Source organism: Nelumbo nucifera, chromosome 7 (assembly GCF_055504915.1).
Source record: "Nelumbo nucifera cultivar China Antique chromosome 7, China Antique-T2T, whole genome shotgun sequence".
Classification (NCBI taxonomy): Eukaryota; Viridiplantae; Streptophyta; class Magnoliopsida; order Proteales; family Nelumbonaceae; genus Nelumbo; species Nelumbo nucifera.
This window is the reverse complement of record NC_142655.1, coordinates 8430593-8444649: the sequence shown is the minus strand read 5'-3', so window position 1 is coordinate 8444649 and position 14057 is coordinate 8430593. Positions and strand designations below refer to the sequence as shown.

At 43.1% G+C, this 14057-nt stretch overlaps 2 protein-coding genes across 17 annotated transcripts; one reads left to right on the top strand and one right to left on the bottom strand.

The window, feature by feature from the left end:
• Nucleotides 1-487: 487 nt before the first annotated feature.
• On the bottom strand, nucleotides 488-3993 carry LOC148790130 (uncharacterized). Its single transcript, XM_088892037.1, has 2 exons — nucleotides 1217-3993; nucleotides 488-1139 (listed from the first exon to the last, which is right to left on the bottom strand). Exons 1-2 carry the CDS (start codon nucleotides 1472-1474, stop codon nucleotides 588-590), a joined length of 810 nt encoding a protein of 269 aa, XP_088748163.1. The 5' UTR covers nucleotides 1475-3993; the 3' UTR covers nucleotides 488-587.
• A 197-nt stretch (nucleotides 3994-4190) lies between these two features.
• LOC104613421 (putative disease resistance protein RGA3) lies at nucleotides 4191-12340 on the top strand. 16 transcript variants are annotated; one of them, XM_088892031.1, is made up of 6 exons: nucleotides 4619-8249; nucleotides 8471-8555; nucleotides 8632-8696; nucleotides 9118-9170; nucleotides 10518-10592; nucleotides 12010-12340. In XM_088892031.1, exons 1-2 carry the CDS (start codon nucleotides 4766-4768, stop codon nucleotides 8473-8475), a joined length of 3489 nt encoding a protein of 1162 aa, XP_088748157.1. In that variant the 5' UTR covers nucleotides 4619-4765; the 3' UTR covers nucleotides 8476-8555; nucleotides 8632-8696; nucleotides 9118-9170; nucleotides 10518-10592; nucleotides 12010-12340. The 16 variants fall into 16 exon arrangements, with proteins under 16 accessions (XP_088748162.1, XP_088748161.1, XP_088748159.1 ...); XM_088892028.1 differs by having other exon boundaries at nucleotides 10518-10659; XM_088892022.1 differs by adding an exon at nucleotides 9468-9563 and having other exon boundaries at nucleotides 10518-12340.
• Nucleotides 12341-14057: the final 1717 nt, after the last annotated feature.

Here is a 14057-nt window from a genome sequence, read left to right as displayed (position 1 = left end):
GAGACCCCCTTTAACCTCACATACGGCACCGAGGCAGTAATCCCGGCGGAAATCGAAGTACCTACGTTGCGACTAGAAGCGTACGACGAACAAACAAACGAGGGCGAGTTACGCACCAACCTCGACCTACTGGACGAAGTGAGAGACCTCGCGCACATCCGAACTGCGGCCTACCAACAAAAGGTAGCTCAGTATTATAACGTGCGAGTAAAAAAGAGGAACTTCCGCGTCGGCGACCTAGTTCTCCGTAAGGTCATGGTGCCTGAACCCGGCGTAGGGAAACTTGGACCAAACTGGGAGGGACCCTACAGAGTAAAGAAAGCACTCGGTGGGGGAGCATACGAGCTCGGAACCCTAGAAGGAAAACAAGTACCTCGAGCATGGAACGTTGTCAACTTAAGAAGGTACTACCTATATGCCACCAAGGCAAGTACCCCGAAGTCATTTCATGTCAAAATGAACTGAAGGACCGAAATGGTCAGTTCGGAAAAAAACATAGCTCGAAGACAGGACCAGTACATGAACAAAAAGCCATTTCATTTCAGAATAGACGTGTACATTCAAAAAAAAAATGTGTACATTTCATTTCACAAGCTAGGGGCTACTTCATCGTTATCAGAAGCCACTTCAACAACACCCGAAGGACCTGCCTCCCCCTCGGAGTCCGGTTCGGCATCTGCAGCATTAGCCATTTCTTGAGTAATGTGCGAAGTGGATATGGCGCTAGTGTCGAGCTCGGGGTACGTATTCCGGATCATCCACCGGCTTAGCTTGAAACCCCTCCTGTAGGAGTCTACCATCAGATCATCGAAATCCGGCGAAGCAATGTAATCGCTGACAGCTTTCTTCTTCGCGTCTTCGATGCCTTGAGAGAAGATCTGAGTCCTCTCCCCGATATCCTCCTGGAGATACTCGACCTGGTGTTGCAGGTCCAGCTTCAACTCCGCCATATTCTTCACCACCACTCCCATGGCCTCAGCATCTCTCTGAGACCTCGCCTGCCTAGACCGCGCGAGGCGAGCAGCAGCCTCGGCAGCACGAGCAGCCTCCTCGGTAGTTCGAGCAGCCTCCTCGGCAGCTCGCGCCTGCCTCGAGTATCTCTCCACCTGGTTCGCTAAGGCGTGAATAGAAGAGTTCACCTACCAAAGGAAAAGCGAGATCAAAGGAACGAATAGAAGAATAAAAGCCGAAGAACTCTAAAAAAGGGAACACTTACCACCATAGCGTGAGTAACGGCACGGCAGGCCACTTGGTGCAGAGGGAGCTCGGTCCACGCCGCAACTTCCTCGGGAAACATCACCTCCTTACTCCGTTGAAGAGCATGAACAGGCGACAGCACGCTCCTGAAGCCCCTGGGGGCCTCTGAGCCCGACGGCCCAGCTCGTGTATGGGCAGACTCGGAGTAAGCAGGAGCCCCAGTGCGCGTGGTTTCGGCATAAGGAGCCCCCGCCGGCTCCTGCGTAAGCGGAACCATCTCGGGCTCCTCCGCCGGATAGTCCGGCACCTCGGGCTCCGCACCCTGGGACGGTCCGGCGCGAGCTCACTTAGCCACCCGTTTTTCTCCTCTTCATGCCATGGAACAAGTGCCCACCTCGGGTCCCTCGAGAGTCCATTGTACTTGCGAAAAGGAGTTCGGCATCAGTAAGATGTAAAAGAAGAGCAAGACAGGATCGCTAGGGAAAGAACCTACCTGAACTCAGGCCCGCAACAATAAGCTTGGCCTCCGTCAGATACCGTTGACACTCTTGCCCGAGCCGCGCCCATTGCCGGAGGCCCTTCGCCGTCTCCTTATCAAGTGTGACGCCGGAGTCGGGAGCGGCCATCCCCCAGCCGGTCTGAAACGGCCACCCCAACGCACTTCGCACCCCGAAATAGTCCCGCTTCCACGCTGGGACCTTATTAGGGAGTCCGTGTAAGAGCTTGAAGCCCGGGCGAGGGGACAGGTAGTATGCCCGCCTACGCCCAGGAAGGGGACCCGCTTGCTTTTTCAGCATTAAAATGGAGGAGAAAATCTCCAGGTCCAAAGGGAAGTTCTCGTCACAAAATAAAGAGATCGTCCCCACTAAGTTCCTTATGGAGTTCGGGTGAAGCTGGTCGACCGTCACACCGAAGTGGTTTAGAACCTCGACGAGAAGAGGGTGAAAGGGCAGCCGCAGCCCCGCGGCGAGCTGTTCCCGGAAAATCACGATCTCATCAGGACCGTGTTCCCAAGGGAAGCTACCCGTAGGGATGAAGTAAGCGTGCTCCCCGGGCAAGTCGTAGTAGCCTATGAGGGATTGAAGTCCCTCAGGCGTCATAGTCGAAGGACCGAACGGGTCTATAACCCGGCCACGACGGGAGGTGGACGCTGACCTACCCGAAGCACCTCGGCCCATAGGTTCAACCCATTCCTCAGGACCTACATCGGGCTCACTTGAACTACCAGGGGACGCAAACCGATTGGTAGAACCTACATCAGACCCGCTTGAACAGCCCGAACCCTCCGAACTAGACATCAGAGAATAAAGCGGGATTCCGAAAGCACTCACCTGGAAGAAGACTGAAGGAAGACCGCGAAAACTCGAACAAGCAAGGAACCTGGGACGCGAGCTGAAGAGCCTGAACGCGAACTGGAACTTAGGCGCAAGCTCAAGAGATACAACAGTAGCACGGACGGGGTCCCCCCCCCCCCCCGCGCGCTATTTATATCCACTACGGCTGGAAAGCGACGGCCCAGATCGAAGCCAATCCAACGGCCCACAGCCGTGCTAAACCGCATGTCTTCCAAAACCAATCAGCGCACGTCTCTCCGAAACCGACGAGGCGTCGCGCACGTCTTGTCAGAGGACAGGTGTCAGCACGCGTCTTCCCGAAACTGACGGGGTGTCGGCGCACGTCTCCTCGCAATAAAAGCGTCTACAGCGCAACTCTTGAACAACTGCCGTCACGACTCCCAAACGCGTGCCCTTTTTTGAAAATCAAATTAGAGCAAGCGCGCTCAGCACGGACCAAAACCCTCCTGCTACCTTGCAAACTCCCTGCGCCAAGGCGGGACCCTTGTCGCAGGGAGTGGGGGGCAATTGATGAAGGGGAATTTGGCCCGACCTCGCAGTTACCCGACACGTGGCAGAAACAAGCAACTCGGGACAGTAGAGCGCCCGAAGCAATCACCGAAAGCAAAGTCCAAGCTCGCTACTGAACCCGAACTCCAGACCGCCCTACTAGGAGCCCGAGCTCCCCACCAAGGGCCCGAGCTCCCCGCCAAGAGCCCGAGCTCCCCGCCAAGAGCCCGAGCTCCCTACCACGAGTCCGAGCTCCCTGATAAGAGCCCGAGCTCCCCACCAAGGGCCCGAGCTCCCCGCCAAGAGCCCGAGCTCCCCGCCAAGAGCCCGAGCTCCCTACCACGAGTCCGAGCTCCCTGATAAGAGCCCGAGCTCCCCGCCAAGAGCCCGAGCTCCCTACCAAGAGCCCGAGCTCCCTATTAAGAACTCGGAGCTCCCTACTGAGAACCCGAGCTCCCTGCAAGGAGCACAAACTATATTGGGCCCCAAGCCTCGCAAAGCTGTGACCCGAGCTGGCCCGTGGCAACTCGAAACACTCCCCAAACCGAACTCAAGACATCTCACTCACTCCAACACTTCGCCTCCGAAACACCAGGCTGATCAAACGTACCTGACGCCAGGGACGTCCGTATCCTTGGGCGACGCACCTGACTGATTTGGGATCCGATGACTGACAGCCGCACTTCAAACGGCCTCCTGCTACCGCCACCTGCCACCGTCGTTACTAACCGCAGAGACGGCTCTGACAAAGGAACAGTGGCGGTTCTGACCGGCCAGAGGAAATGACATCCGAACTGGCAGGAGTTCAGAAGTAATCATGCCCGATCTGACAGAAGCCTGGGAGTGAGTGCGCGAGGTGGTTATAAAAGGCTCCTACCCCCCAGAAACGAGGTATGCTAACTTTTGCGCTATCTGGTCTATCTTGCCTTTGAGAAACTCTAACTTGAGCTTCGGAACCCATACGCCGGGTTCTCCCCGGAGCTTCTCTTTTCCCTCCGTTTCAGGTCCTTGACCACTCGATTCAGAGACAAGATCGTTGACAGCTAAGATCGGCCAAATCGTGCACCATCAGGACATATTAGGCTCTATGATTCATCTTTCCTGTGTCTCCGATGAAGAGGGGTTCTATACCACCATTTTCCACGTAGATTTTGGGGCAATACAGGGAGAGCAACTACAGCTTGCAGGCTTGACGGTTCAGACCTTGCGGCCTCAGCCGCGGAGCCTGTGGAGAGTGGAAACTTGGCGGAAAAGGAAGTAGGAGATAAATAGATGATGGTGGTGATGATTTATAGTGTTAAGGCAGAGGTGGAGGAGATGGGAGTTGTTAGTCTTGCAACAATGCCGCACCCAAAGAGACGGTAACCGATCAGCTGATCCTACATACCAGTCCCTGGAAGCACCGACACTGGCACAAGAAAATGAGGCCAAAGACAACTCCTTTCGGATGCAGGCAGGCCGAGTGGCCAATGCTGCTATTCCGCGGGGTTGACTCAGCTCTTCGCTGACGGAGACCCCGTCAACGATAAACTCAGCCAACGCGTTATTGTCCAGAACAACCATTTGGGTCTATTAAAATATCTGAAATTTGCAGTCTCATTGTTGGTGTGATTTGAAGTGTGTACTACTTTCTGTAGGGCCCTCTTCTCTGAAGTGGGGTTATGGAAGAAGTAACCGAGAAGGGTCTCGGAAGATAAGATAGACGTTTCTGGAAGCTGCAATCGATGCTAAGGAATTATAGAAGAAGCCTGAGCTTTTATATTACTGATAAAAGACAGAAAAAAAAAGAGCTTGTCCCTTACTTCACTAGCAATACTATCTTTTGGGTGTTCTCAGACATGGCGGAAGCAGTTCTTTCCACTCTTTTGCAGGCTATATTTGAGAAGACAGTGTCTGAGGTATTTGAAGAGTTTGGATTGTTTGGTGGCGCTAAGAAGGAGGTGAAAAAGCTTCGGAGCACATTATCAACAATTCAAGCTGTGCTTGAAGATGCGAAGGACCGACAGGTAACTGATAAGGCACTAAGAATTTGGCTGAGGAACCTGAAAGATGTAGCTTATGATGCGGATGATTTGTTGGACGAATATTTGATTGAAGCTCTGCACAAGAAAGTGGAGACTCATCATATTCATGCGACGATTCGAGATCATATAAGAAAACAGGTGCGGAACTTCTTTTCAACTTCAAATCCTTTTATTTTTCACTATAGGATGAGACGTCAGTTGAAGGAGATTGGTGAAAGGCTAGATTTAATTGCCGGTGAGAGGTTCAAGTTTCATTTGAAAGATAGAATTATTGATAGGAGAGATGGGTTAATTGGGAGATTGCAGACTGATTCTTCTTTAGTTGAATCAGAAATTTATGGAAGAGGAGATGATAAAGAGAAAATAATTAAGTTTCTAATTCATGAAGGAAATGATGATGATGTATCAGTCATCCCCATTGTTGGCATGGGGGGCCTAGGAATGACAACACTTGCAAAATTGGCCTACAATGATGAGAGGGTTGTGAGACATTTTGAACAAAGAATTTGGGTTTGTGTCTCAGTGGATTTTGATGTTAGAATGCTTGTAAGAGCTATTATAGAATCGGCAACTGGCAAGAGATGTGATTGTTTAGATATGGAACCAATGCAGCGTCGCCTTAAAGAAATGTTAACCAGGAAGAGATTTTTACTAGTTTTAGATGATGTATGGAATGAAGATTATGAGAAGTGGGATAGAATGAAACTTCTTCTAAGATGTGGTGCTGGGGGAAGTAAGATCATTGTAACTACTCGTAGTGAGAAGGTTGCATTGATTACTGGCACAGTCACTTCTCACGGTCTGGATGGTTTACCTGAAGATGCTTGTTGGTCTCTATTCAAGCAACGAGCATTTCAGTTTGAGAATGAAAAAGAATCCTCAAGTTTAGTATCAATTGGGAAGGAAATTGTGAAAAAGTGTAGGGGTGTGCCTCTAGCAGCAAAGACCCTTGGAAGTTTGATGTGCTTTAAAAGAGAAAAAAGTGAGTGGTTATCTGTTAAAGACAGTGACATCTGGGATATAATTGGAGGTGAAAATGGAATTTTACCTGCCTTAAGATTGAGTTATGATAATCTACCATCATATCTGCAACAATGTTTTGCATATTGCTCAATATTTCCTAAGGATTATAAGATGAAAAGAGAGAAACTCATCCATCTTTGGGTTGCAGAAGGCTTCGTTCAGGCATCTGGAGGAAATAAGCCATTAGAAGAAGTTGGTAATGAGTATTTCAATGAGCTATTATGGAGATCATTTTTTCAAGACGTAATAAAAGAGAGTGATGGAATAATACTGGAGTGCAAGATGCATGACCTTGTTCATGATCTTGCAAGGTCTGTTGCAGGTATTGATTGTTCAATTGTGAATGCTAACAAGCAAGTAACAATTCCAATAGGAGTACGCCATTCCTCATTGGTTTGTAATGAAATGGTGTTAGCACTTCCAGGTGTTCTCCCTAATGCAAAGAACCTACGCTCGTTCCTTTTATTATTTGGTTGGCGCAAAATCTCAAGGGTCTCACGTAATCTGATATTAAGTTTTAGATCCTTGCGTGTGTTAGATTTGAGCTACAGTGGAATTAAGAAATTGTCCAAGTCAATTGCTACACTGAAACATTTAAGGTACCTTGACCTTTCAGGCAATTTTATCAAAATGTTACCCAAATCTATTAGCAGCCTTTGTAATCTCCAGACCTTGAATCTCATACAATGTCATCAACTTCAAAGGTTACCCAAAGACATGTGGAAATTGACCAATCTTAGACATCTTGATATACATGGATGTTGGTCATTAGAAAAGTTGCCAACAGATATTGGAAAGCTTAGGTTCCTTCAAACATTGCCAATATTCATAGTGGATGAGGTACATGGATGTGGCATAGAAGAGTTATCGAGATTAAACCTTCAAGGTGAATTAATGATTAAAAACCTTCAGAATGTGAGAAATGCAGCATGTGCAAAGCAGGCAAACATGCAAGAGAAGAGAAAGCTTCAATTTCTGGGATTATCATGGAAGACTTGGAAGCGTGATGATGGTACAAATGTTGATGGTGCAAGTGTTCGAGATAATGTTGAGCGTGTGCTTGAATACCTCCAACCACACCCAGATTTAAAAAGGTTAGCCATTGAGAATTATAAGGGTGCAAATTTCCCAGGTTGGTTGATGGATTTGTCACTCTTGAATCTGGTACAAGTCTCATTAATCAAATGCAAACGGTGTGCCAATCTGCCTCCTTTTGGTCAGCTCCCCTGTCTTGAGGTTCTCATGGTGGAAAGAGTAGATGCTGCAATGTATTTTAGTAACAGCTCCAGTGGCAACAGTAGGGAAATATTCCCAATGTTGAAACAACTCACAATAAAAGATATGCCTAACTTAGTTGGGTGGTCAATTGTTGAAAAAAAGGCACTACTTCCTTGTCTCAGTAAACTGATAATTGAGGGGTGTCCAAAATTGACAAACCTACCATCTCTCCCATCTCTAGAAAATCTAGAGCTGAGGGATTGCAACATTATGCTGTTAAGCTCAGTCACAAACATTGTCTCTCTTTCCAACCTTATAGTTAGTGGGTTTCCGGAGTTAGTGTCTTTACCACAGGGGTTGCTATGTAACAAAACAAGACTCTTGTCTCTAGAAATTAGGGACTGCGCCAAGCTTAACTCTTTGTTGAGTGAGATCAAAAGTCTTACTACTCTACAATCATTAAGTCTTAGTAATTGCTATGAACTAGATCATTTACCAGAAGAATTGGGGAGCCTCATATTGCTTGAGTCCTTAGTAGTATGTGGGTGCCATAGCCTAATATCTTTGCCAGAAGGGATAAGTGGCTTAACTGCTCTTCAACACTTATCACTTTCTGACTGTGAAAACTTATCATCATTGCCAGATGCTATGCAACATTTTACCAATCTCCAGACATTGAACATTTGGAGTTGTGGTAAATTAGCTTCTCTTCCAAATTGGTTGGGGCACCTCAAATCACTTCGAGAGTTGGAAATTTGGTACTGTGATAATATACTCTGTCTACCAGAAGGGATGCAACACCTCACTGCACTTCAATTTCTGTCAATATGGAGCTGTCCTAATTTAGAGATGCGATGCCAAAAAGGAACAGGAGAGGACTGGCATAAGATTGCACATGTCCCATTTATTAAGATTAATGGGCCCTATATTCAATCCTTGGATGGTAATTATCTCAACTGACATTTATCTAGCAAGTCATCATACTACGTAGAAAAGGTCTTGTAGGTCCTAGCATGCTGTGTTCCACCAATCTAATATGTTTGACTATATATCCTCTTCATATTAATTATGTTGAAATGTTTCATACATTGATTGGGGGATTGGTGCTAATTGATCCATTTTTAGATATTTATCTCTTACCATTCAATTTTTTAAAACATGCAGTTTAGCACATCTTCATGATAACAAGGAGATGGCGGAAAGAAAAAACATGTTTTTGTTAGAAGAAGATGTACTACACTAGGTCCAGGTGATGATTTGGTTAGTATATTTTTAAGACACTTGTTCCTTCTTTCTGGTTTCTTATTGATTTTAAATTAATGCAGATGGTTACCATAGCATGGCAGGACACAGTCAAGTGGCAATGGTGGAATCATCAGGAACACAGATGGTATTTTCTATTAAGCTTTTTTTCTTCGTACTTAGGTGGGGAATGAATATGATATCATTACTTGGTTTACTTTCCCTTAATAGGTCAGAAATCTAGTATGTCTAAATATGAGAACTTGTACATGGTAGATACATGTCCTGGACAAATTGGTGGATGTCAAGGCCATATTTGGTTCATTGCCATATTCCTCATTCTTTCAATTCTTATTCATTTTGGGTAAAAATGGGCAAGAATGAATAACAAAAAGTAATTTGGTTATAATATTCTTGCCACAGGCCTCATTCTTTTTAGAATGAAAAATGGGCCTCGGCATAAAACTAGAGGCAGCCAGGAGCACGAACAATAATCATGTCGCAGGCTTCCTATTCTCATTTTCTTCGACTTTGACTCTCTATTCACAGTGGTTCTTTCTCTGTCACAGTTCTCTCTAAGGTTGCCGTTGATGATCTGTTCTACCTCTGATCTGTGATCTATGTAAGTCTCTCTCTCTCGCCCACGCTTCATAAAGTAAACCGAGAGACCACATTTTTTCTCTAATTTCCACTCTTTCTCCCTAAAATTACTCTCTCCTATTAACTTCTCTGCTTCCATATGGGAGATTATTTATAGAAGTTGAAGCAATTACAAAGAGACTGTTAAGAGCTCTCTTTTACATTTGTTTCATTGATTCCATGGTTTTTGTTTTTTGAATCTAATAGAAAGAGAGTGTTGGTTTGAGGTTGTTTTGTCTATTGTTGACTGGAGACATCCAATCGATTGGGAAACTTTCAGTTTTGGAGTGAAAATTCTGTAGAGGATTGGAAGTTGGAATCTGAGTTTGGTGGAATGGATCTTGAATCTGCTTCTCAGAACTGGGAATCTATTTTGGTGGGTTTAGTTTCTTTGCGTGTTTGTTGAATTTTAGTTTGAATGTCGACTGTCATGTTGGTTGGTATTTTAGGGTTTTGGATTCCTTTGGACTTTAAACTTTTATGCTTGATGTGTTGTAGTTATTTAGTTTCGAGGCATAAAGGAACTAATCTATATTTCTACTAAAACTCAGTTTTCTGTGTTTCTGTTGAGTATATTAGAATATAGAGTAACACCAGTGTTACTGGACGGACATTTCTTAATTTTAAGTGGTTTTCAATAAATATTTGATTTTCTTTTCCTGTTATTGCTGCTCTGTCGATTGCTAATGTAAAAAGAATTGATGCTCTGCTATTCTCTGGGTTGTAAGTTTTTTCCTTCTTTCACTCTTTTCGACAAGGAATTTAAGTTATTGGTCCCTCTTGCATGTTTGATTTTGGACTTAATCTTTTTATTTTATTGCTTCTGCTTGTTTGTTTGCAAATGGTTTTCATTGATTTTTTCTTCTTTTGAATTGTATGTTTTATGCATGATGTTTGGAGGAGGATTTAACCAGTTGGTTGATTTTACTGAATTATTTGATGTTTTTTATGCAATTTGATCCTTTTGCAATTTCTTTGCTGGGGCTACGTCTGCAAAATCTATACTTTTGCTCTTTTTATTGATTTTGGTTTTGTTTCCTTATTTGGTTTCAATTCTCTTGTTCCCTTCACACTGTATTAAAATCTTCTAAGCTCAGGACCATAAATTGATTTTTAAGGATTTTCACCATGCCTTTTTATTCTTTTTAGCTATTCTTAGTTTTGAATTCTTTCTCATTTTCGGGAAAATGGCATTATCTAATTTCCAAATTATTATTATAATTTATTGCGTTTAGCTCTTTCCCCATCTTTTGTGTGTTTTCTATTAAATTCATTCCTGTCATTTTGATTCGTAAAGGGTTAAATGGTCTCATGGTTCCCTTCTTTGCAGAAAGCACACAAGACCACACTTTCTGGCCTACCAGAGTTTTGGGGTCATGTATGGAGACCTGAGCACATCCCCCATGTATGTCTACAAAAGCACTTTCTCAGGGAGGTTCCACCTTCACAAGGATGATAATGAAATTTTTGGGGTACTCTTTTTAGTTTTCTGGACTTTGACTCTGATCCCTTCACGAGGATTATATTTGTATTAAGGTCGGATTTTATTTCTAGTAGTGCATTTGTGAGAGCTTATTCAATAGCATCCCTTGTTGATGAAGCTCCTAGGGTGTTCAACGGGATGCCCAAACCAGATTTGCTTATGTGGAAATCAATAGTTTCAGGTTATGGGCCTTCTTGATGCTGGGATAAGGGCTTGGAATGGTTTAGCAGAATGCAGGAAATAGGGGAAAGGCTAGATGGGTATACCATGTTTGGATTTCTCTCAGGTTTATTGGAACCTATCATGCTTCAAGTTGGAAAGGGGATTCATGGTCTTTGTTTGGAAAATGGATTTGAGTCGTACACACATGTGGGAAGTGCACTTGTGACTATGTATTCAAGGTGTGGTTACTTGAGTTCTGCTTATAGAGCTTTTAATAGTTGATCTCAGCATGATTTGGTTCAATGGTCTGCTCTCATACTGGATTCATTCAATCAGGAGCTTGTGAAGAAGCCATGTTCTTGTTCAAGGAAATGAATTTCAAGGGCCAAAAAGCAGATGCTATTTCAATTGCTTGTAGAAGTTGTCTAAAAACTATGGCAGCATTTGGTAATGTATCAAGGGAAGGTTTCTGGTGTTACCAGGTACCAGAAACATTCCCATGGAATGTTACCAAATGGTTCCTAATATACCTTAATTTTGCATCTCCCATGTAAAGATTTTGAAGGTCCCTTTGCTAAATAAAGATTTACCCTTTGATGGTCTGAATAGTCTAACATGTTTTATGCAACTAATCCAATACGTTTTCAAGAGTTAAAATTTTCATCTTCTGTCCCACATTATTTGGAGTTGATACTGAGACAATTGTCTTTAACAACATTTATATGTATGTACATTAAGATTGGAAGGGAAAGAATTCAATTCATTTTAGGTCCTGGTGATGCCAATTCAGCAAATACACTATATGAGTCAACTGGTTCAGAATGCTAATTGGACAACAACAATATTGTAGTATTGGACTTAAACCAGTGTGATACAAAATCAGATATTTATGTTTAATTGTTCAAACAGAAAAGGCAAGTGAAAATTGGCCAACATAAAGGACATTTATGCTAAGTTTCCACTCATCTCCTCTCCTCTGTATATTTAAGTCCATTATCAGATAACCTCAGTGTTCAGATAGTATTTGGAAAGTATAATAGCCATTCCTGAAAGATACTGCCAAGACTCAATTTCCATTTATGAACCCTCATGCAGTTTCCTTTCTGTGGAGTTACTCTTTAAAGGCCCAGATTTCATGTTATTAGTTCCAAAAATTAAACCATTTGATGTTATGCAGGTTTCATCTTCAGCATGGAGATTTACCCAAGGATCTCATTTGAAAGCTTCATGGGTTCTCCTTGAGGATTCATGCCTAACGAAATATAAAACAGGATTCATGTAGCTGATCCCAGATGATGATGATGATGATGATGATAGGTTCTCCTTGAGGACTGCAGTACAAGGTGAATGCCATCTTAAAGCTCAGTGTATCCACAACACCTGCATTATATTGGAAATAACTACTCCTAATCATTTATTTGTATGATTCTCTTCATGGAATCTTGATTTTATATGATGTTTATACAAGATGGGTGCAAATTACTTCCTTTCTGATAGCTCTCTTTTTCTGAAATTTTTTTCTCCAAACATAATACAAGTATGATTGGAACTTTATTTCTAGTAATTTATTTATATGGATCGGGTTTTATAGAAATAAGGATTAAGCATATCTCAGGCACGATGGGTTTTAACTGCACTGTTTTTATGAAAATACAAGTATGTTCAATACAAAACCTTGTATTTGTACTTGTGCTCTTCCCACATTGAGCCTAAATGGCTGATTTGTAATTGATTCAATCATACTACCCAGGTCTTTTTCTAATGATTTTAGATGATTTAAGATGTCTAATAATATTTTCAAGGCGGCTTTAGTATTCAAGATAAATATTAGCAAGAGTGAGATTTTGAAGGCAAAGGATGCTCATAACTTAGAGGACTTCCTTTAAATTTTCTTTTATATTTTCTCTATCCAACCAGATGCAATAGCTTTTCGGTTTCTTGTCTTTTTTCTTTTTCATACCTTTTGTTACTGATGTGGGGCCCACATGGCTGATTTGTGTTTTGTTGGTGTCGGTCTTTCATGTTTCCACTATACATATCTATCATTGAGTATTGCATGTATAATTATGCTATTATTTTGGTTGATGAAAAGAAGGGATGGGAACAGAATTTGCAACAAAACAGGTTCAAAATTGTGCTATTATTATCTTGATTAATGAAAAAAAATGATTGAGAATGAAATTTGTAACCAAATGGGTTAAAATTTATTCTCATTCTTGCTACAAAAAGAATTCATTTTTAGGAAAAAAGCGTTTAGTTCGTGGAACTTTTTTTTCATTCTTTCCATCTTAGAATTTCATTCTTGGTAAGAATTAGAAAGAATGAGAGTTGAACCAAACATGGCTTAAAGGCACAAATGGAACTGAAAACGTTGGTGGAGAAAAGAACAAGGTAATGCTCCACTTTCTGAAATTGTCTTCTTGAAGCCATTTTGTATACGATGCAAATAATGGGGCATAGAGAAAATGCTTTGTATGGTTAATCTTTGAAGGAATGCCTATATTAATGTGAACTATAGAAATTCACAAGATGAACTGTGACCGAAAAAGGAATACACTCACCTATGTCATCCCATTGTTACACAATGCCTGGCATTGAGCTATAACCATACAGCAAACCCTCTCTGTGCATCAATTTAATAAGACCCCTGCTTTATCATTGATCTCCTTTCTGACCCACTTAATAATAACCAAGAAAAACGGGCAGCAGGTGTGGTCTTTCTTAAGAAGTGGAACAGGCTCCGTTAGTTCAAGTAAATAGACTTGCTCATATTATAGTGCTTGCTCCTTCCATTGGAGTGGGATAAAAATGAATATGTTTAGAAATACAGGGTCCAGACAAGAGAGGTACTTTGATCTTAGGGGGTGTTTTTTTTTTTGAATTTTGAGAGGGGGAAAAATTGGTCAATGGGATTTTGGTTCCCATTGACCAAGAACCCCATATTCATTTTTCAGATTTATGTGGGGACCAGGGAAAGTTAATTTTCCTGTGTATCACTTACCCGGGTAAGTGATACCCATCTCCTAGGGAGACGGGATCTGCTCCTCACGAATGGGCGCCTCACATGCACATCCACCGTGCATTGAGAACATCTCCCGTGAATAATAATTAATTAGTACGAGAGATGTTCCCAATGCATGGTAGGATGTGCATGTGAGGCACCTGTGAGGAGCAGATCCCATCTCTAGAAGGGTAAATAACTTTCCCACCTAAGGGGAAATTGCT